We start from the raw sequence: 19437 nt of genomic DNA, 5'->3' as shown, positions 1-19437 counted from the left end.
AAAAAAGGTACAAGCTGTTCCTTTTTCTGTCGCTGAAGTCGTTCCCTAAAAGGTACCATTTTGCACCTTTATGGGTATACAACACATTAAAATGTTGTACCTTATGGGGTAAAATATTATACCCTAAGGACCAATTGTGTACCTTAAGGAACAATTTTGTACCAGTTAAATTTTAGGGGTACAAAACAGTTAACTGTACCTTTAAAGTTACAAAATAGATCCTTAAGGAACAGTAATGTACCTGAAAAGGTACAACATTGTATTATGTTTATATACCTGTAATGGTACAAAACGGTACCTTGGGGTACCGCCACAGCGACAAAAAAGGTACAGTTTTGTACCTTTTTTTCTGAGAGTGAATATATGCATTTACAAACTCATATTTCGGTAATGAGAACTAAAAAGTTGTCTATGTATGACAAACAAAATTTTAACTTTTATCTGGAGAAAAAAATAAGAACTGCTTACCTGGTAGCCATCTTGAGTGTCACAGTCAATTATGTCCCTTCCAACAATTTTTTTTTTGAAAATGTTAGTTCCTTGAGGGCTTAAACAATGATTGAAAATTGTTGCGAAGGATGAGAAAATTGGTCTTGGACACATTTATATTCCTTATTATTGTCTCTACATTTACCAATGATCACCCAATACCACATGTTTCTTTACTGTAAATGTTAATAGTATAACATGCACTGAAGCATTGATTTGATTTGTATGACGTCATTTGAAATCATGTACATGAAGAAATGTTTGTAACTGTATGCTTCTTATTTTGATACTCTTACTTTGCATTTACTTTTTTATCAAAATGTTTCATGACACCACATAAGTCTAATTTCACAAGAATCACCCAGATATGTATATATTTGGTATCAATATGTACATGTGAGGTACTAATACACTCTCTTAGGTAACCTCTGAGGTACTAATATGAAATTTTTAGGAGCAACATTGTACTTTCCGCAAGGGTACCACCCCAGTGACAGCTAGGGAGCATTTCTTGACCATTTTCTGACAGTGTGTTTTTGACTTTTTCTCCATAATTGGTGTGTGCTATAAATTTACTGCCAACTTTAACTTGGCAACATCTTAGCAACCCTACTGAAATCAATTGTGCTGCCTTTAAGAATAGCTGTCTATTTAGGGAGCCACTAAATTTGGAACAGAGCTCCTGTTGTGTGGTCTTCCAAATCCATCAACTGCCATAGACGTTTTTATACTGGGGATCTTTCACGTTCCCATTTCTCTTCAACCAAATGAACTCACACATTATTAAAAAATACACACATATAATTGGATTTTGGAATCTCACAAACGGGTTTATCTCCATATAATCACATAACAATGTGAGTATTCTGAAACAAGGATGTAATCCAAGGGCAGATATGAGATACAATGCAGATTTCAAATACCAGAGGTGTGAAATGCAAGTACACATTTATATTCACAGCCTGTAGGTTTCTAAGAAACCTGACTGTGGTGTAAGACCACTCTGCATGAACTTTAATTAATGCAGGACATTTCCAGCGAGACCCTTCCATGCAAAGACATGTTTGCGTTTTGATCCCGGATGGTGGAGATTTTCACACACCTCTCACCTCTCTGAGTTTCAAACCTTGGGGAAAGAATGTAATCTACAGCCTCACACATCAGAAGCTGAAAGGAGGAAATGCTACAGTGTTATATAATGTGTCTCGCAGCTTTGTCTTGCCTTAAAGGGACAGCGTGCTCAAAAATAGAAATTATGACATCATTTACTCACCCTTGTGTCAATCCAAACCTTCATTACTATTTATCTTCTGTGGAACACAAAAGGAGATGTTGCCTTCAAGTCATGCTTGTACTGTTTGAGCACACATAAACAGCAAAGTTTTACCTGGCTAACTCCAGCTTTCCAATTTGGTGTCAATTAAATCATGGTGGAAACAAATTTATGTTGATTATAATTAGGCATATATTATTAATGTTGATTGTAAAAAAGTTGTTAAAAGCATTAATGCTTGCCAGAAAATTTAGCTGCATTATGATGCAAAGCAAACTTGTGCAACAAAACATAATTCTTTGCAATAAATCCATATCCTTTGCAATCTATTCTGTTTCACTAGCACATAAAGTCTTTCAGTCTTTGTCAGGATAGGAATTAAAATGTATCGCTCAACACTTTCATTATTTCCAACCAAAGTCACTTGAGGACACATCACATCATAATTACAACTTTAGAGCTTGTAAGTAAAAACGTCCCATGTGGACGTAAAGACAGCCTCGCTGCTTTTTAAGAAAGATGAAATACAGATTTGAATGATACTGACATTAAATTTAGGCAGATGAGATTTGCTCCAACCCAAAATAGTCTGGTTTCAGTAGTTTTTTTTCTCCACCGTTATCATATCATGGAGTTTTTGTATAAACAATACATCAAGTCAATAGATAAAGTTTTTGATTTTAAACTGCTTATCGTACATTAGTCTCGCATAGCCATAGCCGCTTTGAATTGCCAATGGCCGCCAAAGAGGCCATATGACTGACAGATCAGACCAAGGGCGTAGCCACATTGGGGGGGATCAAAACATCAGAGCTGTATGTATATTAAAACATTCAATTATGGAGGGGGGGGGATTTGGCCATATTATTTATATATATGGGGCGGGACATGTCCCCATAATTGAAGTTACAGCCCTGGATCAGACAACTTTGTGTTGTTTCCAAGTGGGCTGTTAAAGAACGCAGCACACACATCTCCCAGAAATCCTGTAAAATGTACAAATCAGAGGACACAGCAGGAATCTGCTGAAGTGTTTCCAGCTAACTGTGCCAAGGTTGTGACGTCTGAGGCTGAGACTACTTAGACATTTACACCACTAAACTCTAAAAATGGCTGGGTTGTTTTTAACCCATGCTGGGTAAATACTGGAGAGAACACATCGATAGGTTAAAATGTACTCAATGCTGGTAATTTGGTCCTTTTTAACCCAGCATGTGTTCTGTCCAATATTTACCCATCATGGGTTACAATGTGTTTTTTTAAAGTAAGAGTCAGTATATACTTATTACATAAGTAAATTATATAAGTATAGTCCTGCACTGTAGAGGCATAGATTAAGCACACATCAAAATATTGACAATAATGATACCCTAAATGGGAAGTCCAGTTTGTTAATGTTGCTACGGAGGTGGGCTTAAAAATTGACTTGAATAATTGCTTCGAATTGCTTTGTAAATCTAGCAGGGCTGTAAACGAGTATCGATCTTGTTTAAGTGGTGTGCAAAGTGAGCTCAACGACAATCAAATTAGGCGAAGAGAATGGTCGGAAATGTGCATGCAAAATGTACTTCTTTATAATCCTATTGACTGCTAAAGGCTGTCTGAAAGCAATACAATTGATTACCATGTGACTGATAACATCCTTTTTTGGCAGCTTAGGCACTCTGGAATGGCAATGTTGTAACTCTATAGTAATCGCTTCGTAATGGAGTGTCCATCACTAACCTAAAAAGGTTCAGGGTGTAATTTTAATGTGAATGGAATCTTAAAAAATTTATTCAAACAGTGCCATTTCACTTTCTCTTTGCATACGACATCATATCTGTATGAACATTCAATAAAAAGGTACAAAGCTGTCACTGGGGTGATACCCAAAAAGTACTACCTAAATGGCACATATTAGGACCTTTTTAAAGGGTAGCATCCGTGTGAAAGCTTTTGTACCTTTATCTGAAAGTGATCTACGTAAAAAAAACACTGGTGTATTTTTTATTTCACTTGCATTACTTTACTTGGCAGATACTTTCCAGTAAAGCATCTTCTAGTACATTTTGTCACATTGCATTCCAGGGGATTTGAACCCACAACCTTGGCATTGCAAGCGTTGTGCTCTGCCAGCTAAACAACAGGAACTGAAGTTTTGCTATGTCTCTTTGCTAACACATAAACAAGCACTGATTAGATTACTGTGGAACTCAAAAAGGTAATTGTAAAATAATTAAAAACTGGTTCCTCTAAAAAAAATCAAAATTTTAGCAAGTCCTCAAAACAGACAAGTGTGTCTCATGAGGGCATCCACAGCTGTAATTGCAAAAATGTTAAAAAGTCTTACTTATGAGATTCATCACCCACAAACAGTCAGTGTTAATGCATGTTGATATATACTCTCACCTACGCCTGTCATTTTCCTTTCCAGTCATGTTGGCCCACATTCGTACAGGCTCTAAAAAAGTTTTGTGTATTTCTGGCTTTAATGCACTGTAAAGCCCAGAGTATAGCTTTGAATATACACAGAATCCTACTGTAGTTTTCCTCATCTACTTTGTACTTCGTGAGCAACAAACAAACAAAAACAAAATAATACTTTTGATGACATTGATAAACCTGTGGTGGTTTTCTGCGGCAGGGAAGAAACGTAAGCCATCAAAATCAAATAATTTACGCGAGAGGCACTCTGGAAAAGGAAAAATGCCGGATGTTGCTTGTTCTCACACGATAGCATCAAGCTTTTGTCATGCTAACACATTGACCCCAGGGGATCTTATGAAAAACTTTCCATGATTTTACTCGAAGTCAACAAAAATCAAGCAGGACCAAAACATTTTACAGCTGATCGCTGTCAAAAAAGTTCAGCTACGACATCCCAAGGAAGACAGCAGCAATGACAGTGTCCTTAATATGACAAAGTAAGTGTTTTGATTAAGCATTAATGTTTTTTTTTAATCAGTGTATACCACTAGTCAATTAAATGAATATAATATAGCAAAGATGAATGCACATTTATATATTGATTCAACAGAGTTATAGCATTTTGGGAAAAAAAGCTTGTAATGGATTTATTGCATTTTGTGGATTTTTTTTTTGTGTTTTTAAAATAAATCTTTGAAAATCTAATTATCGATTTAAATTTTGTGTGTTATTATAACCTAAAGATGCTATGTAAAAGTTTGGAAAAGAAAATAGTGGTTTTCATCTTGTCACTTTCTTGGTATAGAAAAACATTTTTACCAAAATTTTCAGAATGGATTTATTGTGTTTTGGAACCAAACTCTTCATATTATCTTACGAGAATTCGTACATATTTTACGAGATGGCTAATTCGCAAAAATGTGTACAAAGTTAATCGTGCAAAAACTAGCAAAACCCCACCCCAAACTCCAATGTCACAGGGGTCAAGGCAAATCGCACAAAAATGTACGAATGAGGCCATATAAATTAATACGAATTAGCCACCTCGTAGCATACATACATATTGCCATGAGATAGCATTAAAAACTCATAAAGGTTTAGAACAACACAAGGGCCCTATTTTAACGATCTGAAACGCAAGTACGAAGTGCAAAGCGCAAGTGAGTTTGTGGGCGGATCTTGGGCGCTGTTGCTATTTTCCCGGCGTGAGAAATAACTCTTGCGCCAGGCACAAATCAATAAGGGGTTGGTCTGAAGTAGGTTCATTATTCATAGGTGTGGTTTGGGCGTAACGTCAAATAAACCAATCAGAACGCTATCCAACATTCCCTTTAAACGCAAGGGCGCAAGTTCCATGGCGGGTTGCTATTATTATGACGGATTTACCAGGCGTACGCCAGGAGCGGTTTACAGCCGAGGAGACCGACGTTCTTGTAAGAGCAGTCAAAGACAGAGAAGTTGTTTATATGGGGATGGGAGAAACCCGCCCAAATCAGCGTCGGTTAAACAGGCGTGAGAGGAAATAGCCACAGTCTCATCAGCTGGCATCCCCATCGTTGCGCCAAGCACTACAATGATGTCAGGAGACGGGGGAATCCCAAGCTTGCCAGCATAAATCGGGCACGCCGTGTAATGGGAGGTGGATCTTCCCTTTACACAGACGCCAGCAGAGGACATCGCTGCGTCCACCCTTACCGCTGAAAGGGTTTGGGGGCTTTGAAATCGGAAGCAAGGTCCAACCCCAAAGTACTCTTACAAATCAAGTTCATATACATTAAGGTTTCTTATGAAAACATTTTAATTATTATTTACATAAAATAAACGTAATACAGCCACACAACAAACTTATGAAAATATTTTAATCGTTATTTGCATGAGAATTTTTTAACGCAGCCACACAATAAATAAAAACTATCACCACAATGCTCACCGCTATGATTTCCCTTATCTCTGTATTAATATTTTTTAGTGTAACAATTTATGATTTGCAAAAATAAATGTTGCATCTGTGTAGATTAGATAAGCAAAGTGTGTGCGCGTTGTGCACGCTATACATTATGGTCAAGCATGCGCCCTTAAAATAGCATAATGAACAACGCGCAACACGCCACTGACTTTAAACTTTTTTTTTCTGGTCAGTGGCGCAATTGTTTTTTGAAACTGCAAAATAGCATCAGGGATGGTTTGCGCCGGAACAAGCCTCTTTTTTTGCGCTGAACCGCCCAGGGAGCGCAAGTTCATTCCCTAGTTTGCCGATGTGCGTCTGTGGAGGGAAAAACCCGCTGTGCGCCGGTGCAAAATACGAATGATACATGCGTCACTGACAAAGTCAATTGCGCTGGGTGCAAGATAGGGCCCAAGGAATTTTTTGGTGAACTATCCCTTTAAATTCTTCTCAAAGCTGAGATTCAATTTATACTCCAAAAACACCAATGCAAAATGCATACAAAAATCTTAATGCATGTTTAAAAAAATATTTAAATAAAGAGCAAATGTGTCAATTGTTAAAAAAATGGACCTCACTTTTGGCCACCACTGTAAATATAGAATGAAAAATCCCCTTAGCATTGTATGTTCTGTAACTTCGTTTCAAGTGCAGTTTGGCTGCCGGGGACCACAGAGACAGCTGTCATTGACTGGGCCGGTAAGATCAGAGACTATGAAGAGACGGATCAATCAGCGCAGGAGAGATGAAGCTGAATAGATAGACTATGGGACTTCTTTTTCAGGGCACTATTGAACCGTTACTTAGCTTCCCTACCAATAAGAGCTTACATCACAAGCCTGAAGTCAATAGTAACGCATCTGATTGAATCATCTCAGGTCTAGTCATTCTATAATTAGATTCGAATGCACCGGCATGCTCCTTTACGACTGTTTTTCTGGGAGCAAAGTCATCAGAAATTTTATGCGTTTCTGAATTTCTGCTTATACTGTTTGTGTTTTGTCGAGCATCTCAGCTTGGGGCTCTTGTAAATGTTCAATTATTGAAGGTACTGCTGAATTCTGTCAACTTGATGTGTCAGAATGATAAAGCAGGATATCTCTCATCTCCAGCAGAAATTCATTTAGCACCATAAAACTGCTTACACATGTATTACATATTCATCTGCAATTTCTGATCTGCTGGCAGGTATTGTGTTTACTGAAGCCCGGCATAATGAAATGAATGCCTAGGAAATTTAAACATCTTAATATTTACCATGACATTTTTGTGGGCAGCAAAAAAATTGCATTTGAGCCAAACCGAAAAAAAAGGAAAACTCTTGCTATAACAATGCAGTTCAATTCTATTTGAAATAGAAAGTATAAATACTGCATCAACAAAAAGCATTGAAGTTGACAAGCAATTTTCTTTAGGAAGAGCTTTACAGTGACCCACATTTCGAAGAGACAATGTCGCAATATCTCCCCAGTGTGTCTTGCAATCAGTATAATATCATTCTCATGAGTTTCCACGCTTGGGTAACAATCGTCTTCTGGCGCAAGACAGAAACAGACAATATTAGCTGCGTTTGATGGCTCAGTAGGGAAGACGTAGCGAGTTTTAAAGCCCAGCAGCACTGTACGCTATCACTTCAAATAAACTGAAAATGGCTGTAATCAAACATGGCTTTAGTTCTTCCGTAGGCAGGTGGAGTAACCTTAAGAAATCACCTTGCCAAACTCTCAGGTGATTTTGCTGGACTCTGAAGTCACATATTTTTGCTGCTTCTGTAAGATTATATAATCTTGAAACTGCAGCTATAAAAATGGCCCAACGTATGCTACAGTACCTATTTTTAAGGGTTTGCACAAAGTTTGCATCACCAGTAAAGTTCACAAATGAAAATTGGGTCATGCACTAATAAAAAAAGGCAAAAAATGCTACTAGGTTCTTTAAACCTGTTCCTCCTATCAAAGCTCTGTTTCCCAAAGTGTATATTTTTCTGGCACAAATCTGCCGCTTGACAGGAACTAGCCAAATTAGACAGATGTCCACACAGACATGTCATGTGATGTCAATAACTATGCTTAGTAAAAAACATCCCAGACTTTATCAAGAAAAGAAGTTCACTTGTAAAAGGATAAACACAGTTTGTGCTGACCGCAGTGTTTTATGAACTGAATTATTGGCTTCTGAGGAAATGAAAATCAATCGACCATGAAAAAAAAGAATTTAAACAGCACAGAGTTATTCCATCTTTTTTATGCTTATATTAGTAAATTATCATTAATAAATGAATATATATTTTTGTTAATACTTTGGAATAAGTGCAAGCTAGTTCACACTAGTGAATTGTTCATGCTAGTTCTGTAAATAAACAGCTACAACTTTAGATTTTTTTAAAACAAAAATGAAATTAGCATTAACTAATATTAATAAATGCTATAGAAGTATTGTTAAAGGTCACATAACACACAGTGTTTCTGCTAATCTCATGTTAATCTTGAGTATCTATAGAGTAGTATTGCATCCTTCATATATCTAAATAGTCTTTGTTTTAATCAGATTTATGAAAGACAGATCAGCTGTACTGCTACTTTTCCGGAAAAAACTGTCACGAGCAAGCAACACACACAAAACATTATCCCACTATCTCTGGACAACTACTGAGTCACTCTTCATGTCATTTACATTATATGCACTTACGCAATGATTGCCAACAAAACACAGACAATTAATGCAGTTTTACTGCCTGCGTCTGCGTCTTGTGACCTGATTGGGACCACCCCATTTCAGTGAAATCCAGCACTACACTGCTACCCCGGATATACAAACTATATCCATTGTTTCCATAATGCTGGGTTCATTGGGAAGTCTAAATTTTTCTTACAAACAACAACACACTTCTCTGGTGACGTTAATTTCGTGTCATCTCTGGGTTGGTTTGTGTGTTATTCTGGGTAAAGGCCCCATATAAGAATTTCCACTGTACTTCCTACACTGAAATTGGCCATGAACAACTTGTTACGTATGATCCTTTCAGGATTTTTCTTTTCCAATTGTCAGACCTTTTTTTTTGCTTGTTTTAAGCACTAATTTACTTATTTTCCTAAGTCATTGTGCTCATCAAGAAAATACTGAGCCAGAAAGTGTGCCTACATTGTGTCTTGTTTTTAGTACAAATATCTAAAAATTCTTAAATTAAGATGTTTTTTTTTTCTTGATGAGCAAAACAACCTAAGAAAATAAGTCTAGTTTTTAAACCAAAAATATCTAATTTAAGAGATTTTGTGCATAAAACAAGCAGAAAAATCTGCAAATGGGGTAAGACATTTTTTCTTGAATTTTTCTTGAATCTAGAGTTTAAGAAAAATGTTCAAGATTTTTGCTTTCCCCATTGACAGATTTTTTTTGCTTGTTTTATGCATAAAATCACTTAAATGTGATATTTTGGTCTAAAAACTAGACTTATTTTCTTGGGTCATTTTGCTCATCAAGCATTTTAATTAGGGATGCACCGATACCGATACTGGTATCGGGTATCGGCCTCGATACCACATTTTCTAAAGTACTTGTACTCGTTGAAAGTCCCCCGATACCAGGGATCGATACCACGGTCTGATAAATGTCTATGTTTGAGCGGCGTGTAAGGGGTTAATGCCTCGTGTTGTCCAAAGAGGCAGAGTTTACAACAAACTGGAAAACTAGTCCCTTTTTTTTGTTAAATTATATGACTAAAGCTGTTACCTGTAAATTTAAATCATGTTTTTTATTAAGTACTCGGTATCGGTATCGGCAAGTTCTGAAATGCAAGTACTCGTACTCGTACTCATATTCCAGAAAAGTGGTATCGGTGCATCCCTAATTTTAATTTAAGAATTTTTTGATATTTTTACTGAAAACAAGACAAAAATACTAAGAATTGTTTTTCTTGAAAATAATTTTTTGCAGTGTGTGCAATAAATAATTGCACATAGGTACAATGTCGAGATTCTACTTGATCTGATCTTAAAGGGGAGGTTTAACACAGTTTACATAGTTGTAGTCCTCATGCTAAACATAAGCAAAGTGTCAAAAAAGCAGTTGAGCTTGTAACAGAGTATTTCTGAGCCAAACTCACGCCTCCTTTTTCCTACAAGTTTCAGAAAGTTTTTTTCAAATGGGGGTATCCGTTACGACTGATTGACCCTATTCCTTTTATGGGCCTTTACCCCCAGAAAAGCACGCCTCCCCTGCACGTCAAGTGATAGCGCGAACGCGCATTAGCATTGCTCAGTTCGTTTTTTCCGGACAGCAACATAATTGCGAATGAGTTTGTTTGTTCCCTGGCTGCATTTCGGAGAGGACTGCTTTACAAACAAGGCTCAGTTTGACGCCAGATTTTCCACTTTTTTACAACTATTGGAGCGGTCAAAACTTTAAAAATACCCCGTTTAGGAGTCACAACCACAGGCGTAAGTAATTCAAAATCTCACGTGTTTTGTTTGCAATCGCGCATACGTGCATGTAATGTAAACAACACCAACAAGAGCACTTTGTACTGCATTTACAACATTTACACCTTTTAAAATGGGCAAATGCAGTTAAAAACTGGATTATGTTGCTTATTTATTAAAATTGCAGATAAACAAGCAACGATTAATTACCTGATAGAGACGTCCTGGTGTAATCGTTGCTGCTATTGTTCCTGTTCGTATTACTGACTAAGTATTTTTGTTAAAAGTTTTTTTTAAAGTTTGATTTTCCATCTATGTCGGCTGTAAATCCAAAAGTAGTATCCAAAGCTGTGCGTACTCGTAACTCTTCAGCTCCGCCTACCGCACGCCTTCAAGTGTTCGACCTTTTACGCCAAAAATCGGAAAGGCTGTTTTTTTTAATAAATCTTACTAAACGAAAGACTCTTTGGACATCTGAATGATGTAATACTAGTCTATATATAAGCAAGATTAACATTAGATTGGCAAAAACGTCTTGTCTTATGTCAGCTTTAAGTAAATCTTAAGTTCTGAGAAAAAAAAACAGTACTTCGAAACTGAATAGTGTGCTTGTCAGACCTTGGTTCTGTTGTTGAAGTGTCTCTGTGAGGTCCTGTAGGTGTAGCAAAAGGAGACCTCCGGCGCCTAACAGGAGCAGGAACCAGAAAAAGCAGGGGAGTCTCATGACCGCTGAGCGCAGGAACCTCCTCCTTCCTCCACAGCTCACCTCCAGCATCCTACACTCTACCCACATCACAGCATGTGACGCACAGCCCTGATGGTGAGACCTGCATAGCCGCACAAACAAACACAAACATCAGAAAACAAACAAATGCCTTAGTGTGCAAAAAGTTTGCAAATGATATATTTTCACTCGTCATGCTATGCAAAATTAAAAAACTATTATTATTAAACCCCTAAGCCTAAGCAATAAGTTTTAGTGTCACGTTGCTTGTGCTTCAAACAAATGAAAGAAACATAAACTAAGAATAATAAATTATATGAACAAGAATATCTTCCACCTACCACTCTCATACTGTAGCAACATACTGAGAAACATTCACAACAGCTTAGAAACAGGCATAGCAAAGTCCTATTAGCCACCCACAACACCCATCAAGGCCTCAAGTTTTGCACAGCCAAAAACCTAAAAAATGTTCATGCCTAGACAACTGGGCGTCTGTCAATCACATCAGTGGATATCCATGCCAGAGCTCATATATTTCATTGTGAGTGCATGTATAAAAATACTGTGTATTTGCAGGTTTATCTAATGAATATTCTGCTGACTGCACAGTCCCATTTCCCATAAGAGGGCCAACACTGAGAATAAGACAAAGTGGCACAGCTGTGTGCCGAGCATGTGCTGTTCTCAGCAGGTGAAAGCGGCATAAGGAATCGTGCACTCATAGCCAAAAGGATTCGGAGCTTACAAAAAACATCTCACATTGCCTGTTTCATGTGCATTCTCTATTACATTTACATTTATGCATTTGGCAGACACCTTTATCCAAAGCGACAATGCATTACAAGGTATACATTTTTTATCAGTATGTGTGTTCGCTGGATTCAAACTCATGACCTTTTACGCTGCTAATGCAATGCTCTCAACTGAGATCTATGTGCTCAGAATAGACTGTCTGATTTAAAACGACCTACACAGACCCAAATTCGTTTTGTAGCGTATGACTTACAATGCAAAAAATGGTTTTCAAGAAAAACAATTCTTATTATTTTTGTCTTGTATTCAGTAAAAATATATAAACATTCTTAAATTAAGATGCTTTTGATGAGCAAAATGACCCAAGAAAATAAGTCTAGTTTTTAAAGCAAAAATATCAAATTTAAGTGATTTTGTGCATAAAACAAGTAAAGAAATTTGCCAATGGGGTGAGCAAAAAAATCTTGAATATTTTTCTTAAACAATAAATTTAAAAAAAAAGAGCTTACCCCATTGCAGATTTTTTTGCTTGTTTTAGGCACAAAATCACTTAAATTTAATATTTTTGGTCTTAAAACTATACTTATTTTCTTGGGTCATTTTGCTCATCAAGAAAAAATATCTTTCACTCTAAAAAATGATGGGTTGTTTTTAACCCAGGGATGGGTAACTATTGGACAACACATTTCTGGGTTAAAATGACCCAAATAATGGGATGTTTTATCCAACTGCTGGGTTATTGTTAATCAACCATGTTGAAACAACCCAGCAGTTGGATTAAAACAACAATTATTTGGGTCATTTTGACAGAAATGTGTTCTGTCTAATACCCAGCCCTGCACTGCAAAAAATGATTTTCAAGAAAACATTTCTTAGTATTTTTGTTTTGTTTTCAGTAAAAATATCTAAAAATTCTTAAATTAAGACGCTTTTTCTTGATGAGCAAAATGACCCAAGAAAATAAGTCTAGTTTTAGACCAAAAAGATAAAATGTAAGTGATTTTGTGCATAAAACAAGCAAATACATCTGCCAATGGGGTAAGCACATTTTTTCTTGAATTTAGTGTTTAAAAAAATGTTCAAGATTTTTTTGCTTACCCCAGGTCGTTTTGCTCACCAAGACAAAGCATCTTAATTTAAGAATTTTTAGATATTTTTTACTAATAACAAGACAAAAATACTAAGAATTCTTTTCTTGAAAATTATTTTTTGCAGTGTGGGTTAAAAACAACCCAATATTTTTTTGAATGTAATTTAAGAATTTTTAGATATTTTTACTGAAAACAAGTCAAAAATACTAAGAATCTTTTTTCTTGAAAATCATTTTTTGCAGTATGTAGCTCGAAATTAAAGATTGATGTGAATTATTTAGCGTTTAACATTATTAATTGAAACATGCATAATACTGTACATATTAAATTATTAAGTGACATCATGAGTCAGATTCAAAACAGGCTAAAAACTCACTTTGAAAAATTAACTCTGCTTTTTAAAAGCTGGTGCAAAGTCTAAAAAGTAGATTATTGGCCTATTTTATATAAAGTATAAAATGATCTACTTTTTAGACTTTGCACCAGATATTCATGTGCACCTCTTTGAATACAGTACAAATACAAACTCTAATGCTTTCAAAAAGGTATAGGACACTACATTTATGAAAAGTGCTAAATGACAGCAACACTTTTACTCCTAAACCAAAGACACCCTTTGGTTCACTCACTGATTCTGTTTCATCTAAATAAATTAAACCCCAACTATTACTGCACGACACATTTGCCTTGCAAAGTCATTTTCATTTGCTTGAAAGCTTTTACAATAAAGCGCATAAATGTAAGTGCTGAATTTTCCACTGTAAAAGCTGAACACAGAGCCTTCCTACATCAAATGACAAAATTGCACTTGGGCGTGTACAGTCACGTATTCACGGCTGATCGCGGCTGAGGTGATGGGTAAGATTTCTTCAACATCAGCTTGAATAAAAACACCACATGCACCTGCTCCTTTATCGACACCCCCCTATCCTTTTATCTGGGTTTGATTGCTTTTGCCTGGATTGGACCACTTCCCCCATTACTCAGGACCGATGATATTGCTGATCTCTGACCTGTATGATAGTGGGATTTAAAAGGGTCTTGAGTAGCAGGCGAAAAGCTGTGGATGTAATCTAGAGGGTAAAGCTAAAGGATCTTCTGCTAATGACAGGAGCTCCACACCAGCTGCTACCCTAAGATCTTACGTTTGACCACTTGTGATTAAACCTTTAATTCAAACACAAGTTAACAGAGCTTGCCTTTAAACTTTCATAGATGCTATCGCTATTTGAATAGCCTTTAATCCTATAGACCCTTTTACTGTTTGTACACAATGATGACGTGGCAGCGTATGCGCGCGCATTTAGGCAACGGAAGTATCGTAAGAATCAGCAGTGAAGCAACACAAACAGTAAGTTATTTTAAAAAAGTTGACTTTATCAACATTTTCAACACAGCTACCAGATCCGTGTACTATAGTGGAGTGGATAGAAGACGTTAGCAGATGGCCAAAAATAAAGTTGCCAGATACATATATACGTATATTAGTATATTATATTTGAGCAACCAAACGCAACAACCAGACAATTTGATGCTGGGAAACCGTTTTAATAAACGTTCTGAGTTGCTACCACGTTAGAACCAATGGGGAATAACACTTCTTCCGTTGCCCAAATGCGCGCGCAGGCTATTTGATCACGTGAGCTGTAAAAGGGTCTATTGGCCTGGATGATACTTCATTTTATGCTTGTTGTGGAGATGTGTGTTATAACTATACTATAAAAATGTATGGGTTATTTTCAACCCAACGTTGTGTCAAAAAGAAATAACCTTAACCTGTTGGGTTGTAATTTAACCTATGCTGGGTTGTTTCAACCCATAATTAAGTTACTTTGACCAATTGTTGTGTCATTTTCTGGGTTAATTTAACCCAAACGGCTGGGTTTGCCCTTTTTGACCCAACACTGAATTGAAAATAAGCATTTTTTGGATTGTAAGCAAATATCTATATGATTTTTGCCTGATGTGATAAAAGTTCCTTGTTGCTCTAGCAACAACCCAGAACATCATAGCAACTGTAAAGTGATGCCCTAGCAACCGCTATAACATTTTAGTATTATGGCATGACTTTTGCAAGGGCACGATGCTCATTTCTTCAGAAAATGTAAGATTTTTAATACTCTGAAATTCAGGTATGTTTTGGATTGTGTTAAATTGTGTATGTAAAATTGTAAAACTTGTACCTAGATTACAGACTCACAAAGACCAGATGTGCTAAATTACCCCATCCTAAATTAAATCCTTGTATTTACATAAACACAATCTATTTTGTCTCACTTGTTCCGACAGTCATTTGCACAACATTGAACAATTAGGAGAGAATTGATGTTGTTTAGATGTACACTTACTGTTTATGGCTATAAATTCACATTATTGTTTTAAAAATGTTTTTAAGATACACTTTATACTTAGCAGAGTCATAATTTGATTCTTCTTTGTTTTGTAAAAACACAAGATCCCTGCTGGTTCACTCGATCTGCCTTTGAATTCTGCATGGTCTCCTATTAAAATTCATTATAGTGACAGATGGAGGATATACTCGCAAATCAATATCACTGTAAGATCCTTCATTGTTTCTCATCCCCACAGTCAGTCCACATCCTTTCTTACTGAGCACACATTCATCATTGTTTTGCATGTTTAAACTCATGGTGATCCAGAATGAGCACTACAAAGTTAAACATTATACCACTGAGTCTTAAAAGAGTTGCTAGTTAACATTGCTAAACAAACTAGAAGTATTTGAAGAGTTGGGTGCAAAACCCTTTAAGTGCTTCTGACGTGATATCTTGTAAATGAGTATTTTTGGAAATGAAAAGTTGAAAGGGTTATTGTTATTAGGTTTTTACGCAGCGGAAAAATCAAGTTTAAAGATTTATGCTAACAAACCAATATTTCTAAATAGCTTGACGTGAAATAAGCCAACCCTATATCACGAAAATGCGTGACTATTTCACGCATGGACCAGCGTGACAATGTCACGCTTTGCCGCGTTTGAGCGTGAGCATGTCAGGCTTTCTGTTGTCACTGTCACTGTCATGGTTACTCAACTTTTTTGTCCTATTTTCAAACCATTGTCTCTTCGGTTTAGGGTTAGATTTGGTGCTTGTGTTATATGTCACTTTAAGTATTTGTCACTTTAAGTATTGGTTTATAAAAAAAAAGATACAATACTTATTCTTTTATATTTTCTAAACTTTAACCAATTGTTACCTGACGTTGGGGTTAGAGTTTGTTTAGGTAAGGGTGTCATTTTATGTAAATCTAACCCTAAACCGAAGCGACAATGGTAAGAAATTAGGACAAAAAAGTTGAGTAACCAATACGTGACAGTGACACAAACAGAAAGCGTGACATGCTCACGCTCAAACGCGGCAAAGCGTGACATTGTCACGCTGGTCCATGCGTGAAATAGTCACGCAATTTCGTGATACTGGGTTGAATAAGCAGATTTAAAGCAAAAGTATGAATGCTCCGAGAGTATTATGTCAATATCATTATCTAATTTTTGACAGAGCGTTTAATTGCGTTTAGCGCCTTTTACATCTGAGCTCTTCATTTACAGACACAATACACATCATTTTTTAAAGCACATCCTTTTTTATGCAATTACTGATAGGATTTAACGTTGGTATGATTGATTGATTGATTAATGAGCACCAATGGTCCGATTCACATTTTTACATTTCCTTTGGTGTGTGAGTGTGTATTAGTACATGTTAATGATATGCATAAGGTAACAACCCCAAAGTAAACGATGACGCAAGTTATCATCTCCAACATAAACCTCTTTTCTTGGATTACAACAAACACACGGATTGTAGGCAACAATTTACTTACAGGATTTGGTGATGTAGACAAAACCGACATTATTATAATTCCTCCCGCTTGGACTCAAAGCCTGTAAGTTAATTCCTGTTAGCATTGCATTGTGAGCGTATCTTTTAAACATGGTAAGGAGTATTGTAAACCTTTTTAGCGAAGACCAGGAGACTTGGGTTTCCTTGAGCAGTGTTCTTTATTGCAGAAAGCGATCTTCAAATCAGAGCATAGAGCCAGGGAGCTGCAGTAACCAAGTCTGACTTACAGTAGCCTTACATTGAATTTTACACATTTTAGGGGGCAGTCCCCTAAATGGAAAACAAAGCACTTGATTTTAAACAAAGCATTGAACAGAAATAACACTTCCACTCCCAATCCTTCACCTTCACAAACCATTATTCCCATCAATTAGGGCTGCACGATAAATCGCATTGTGATTGTCATGCGCATCTCATCAGTAAAGATGGTTCTTTGATCGTATCGCCTGCGATATGTATGCAATATGGCCCAGCTTGTCAAGGAACTATGGCTTTGTGTATTAAATGCTGCTCCATCTGAAAGCAGGTATGGCGATTTACTACTAATCAAGGAATCGGCTTTACTGACGGATGTGCATGACAATCACATGCGATTTATCGTGCAGCCCTACCATCAACATTACCATCTCACCCACTGTCTCACTTAGATCATTTCATTATCATGGAAATGGGTTCACACCTTTGACTCAGACCCTTGGCCCAAGCATAAGCAAATGGCCATCAACTTACACAATGGAAATTTAAGTTCTACCAGGAAAAATCGAATGCCCCATCATTCTTTCACAAGACCTAGTCAATCACCTCTGATTCTGGGAGTATATAAGTCCCGTGCTCACCTGTCTTTGTGTTCGCAGATACTGATGCCAGCATTCACAACCCACCCTCCCTACCACCACCACCAGGTCGGTTCCATCCATACACGGGGGATAGGCTCCGCCCCACTGCAAAAACTTATTTTCAAGAAAAAAAAACTTTTTTACGTATTTTTCTCTTGTTTTCAGTAAAAAATATCTAAAAATTCTTAAATTAAAATGCTTTTATCTTGATGAGCAAAACGACCCAAGAAAATAAGTCTAGTTTTAAGACCAAAAATATCAAATTTAAGTGATTTTGTGCATAAAACAAGCAAAACCTGCCAATGGGGTAAGCAAAATTTATTGAATTTAGTGTTTAAGAAAAATGTTCAAGATTTTTTTGCTTACCCCACTGGCAGAATTGTTTGCTTGTTTTATGCATAAAATCACTTAAATTTGATATTTTTGGTCTAAAAACTAGACTTATTTTCTTGGGTCATTTTGCTCATCAAGAAAAAGCATCTTAAAGATGCAGTTTGTATTATTTTCGCCGCTAGATGGCGCCAGATCAAACAATAACGATAGGCCTATTTCACAATATGGCGGCCGAGACCGGATGTAGGTAGAACGCTTTTCCGGTCGCGCCGTCGCCGTCAAGGATCTCATTCATAATCATTATCATGGACCGCTAACAGCTCGTTTTTTCTCAGACATTAACTAATTTACCTAAAGTAACAATAGCAGATGTTGTCCGTTTTGTTGATAGTTTCAGGGAGAGCGATTTAGTTTCGATTATCAAGGTAGGTATTATGCTAGGCAGTTATCATTGCAGAATGATCAATGTTGTTTTATGGATGATTTAAAAGTTCTTAATAAAAATAATTAAAAAAAACTTGTTAACTGTGTATGGTTGTGTGTGTTCAGTCACAAACATTATTTCAGGGAAAGTTGTTATTAGGGCCAGGTGTTATAGGTCGTTAACGTTACAAAAGCGAGAGGAACCACATCAGCTTGAGGTAAATAATACGTTACTGGATGTAATGGTATGTTTTCTGATAAACAGATTGTTTCCAATGTATTACTTATATCAATGTATGTATTAAAAGAAGCTAAATAGTTTTGTAATAACAGCACCAACTGCAGTTACCATTTACATAAGCTTTTACATTATAATGGTCATTGTAACCATTGTACATTGTTTAGGGCATTTAAAATTTTATTAAAAAGTTGATACTACAAATGTACACACAAAATAAGTAAATAAATAAATTAGAATGATGTCATTGTATGTTAGTATGAAATATGTTATTTTAAGTGTTTTTCCCCAGTAGATGGCAGCAAACTTTGACTAGACTGGGTCAATGCAAAAATGCAATCTTTACATGGAATTGGACTAGAAATTTTTATATTGTACAAGTAGAATTATAAATATAAAATGTAGCTACAAATACATTGTACTGTTGGGAGTAAATGGTTCAATGTACTTCTTAAATGAACAGCAAAACAAATAAATATGTAAAATACACGAAGGTCTTTCTTTCACGTTCTTCATATCACACTTGAAACCATCACCCCACCTGAACTGACGGCATACACGCTCATGTGCTGCTGGAAGAAGTTTGTGCAACCATCTGGTTGCATTGCTTTATCAGACAGCACATTTTAGTAAGCTAGGCAT

General features: G+C 36.5%; 1 protein-coding gene across 2 annotated transcripts in view; it reads right to left on the bottom strand.

The window, feature by feature from the left end:
• Positions 1-19437, bottom strand: part of LOC135781434 (carbohydrate sulfotransferase 8) — a 75338-nt gene that overhangs the window by 38576 nt on the left and 17325 nt on the right. For both annotated transcript variants that reach the window (XM_065291914.1, XM_065291915.1), the window contains one exon: positions 11153-11361. In XM_065291914.1, coding sequence (XP_065147986.1) covers positions 11153-11361 — 209 coding nt within the window. The remainder of the gene's footprint in view (positions 1-11152; positions 11362-19437) is intronic.

The sequence above is a fragment of the Paramisgurnus dabryanus genome, chromosome 23 (genome assembly GCF_030506205.2).
Source record: "Paramisgurnus dabryanus chromosome 23, PD_genome_1.1, whole genome shotgun sequence".
Taxonomy (NCBI): domain Eukaryota; kingdom Metazoa; phylum Chordata; class Actinopteri; order Cypriniformes; family Cobitidae; genus Paramisgurnus; species Paramisgurnus dabryanus.
This window is presented reverse-complemented; position numbering and strand designations above follow the sequence as displayed.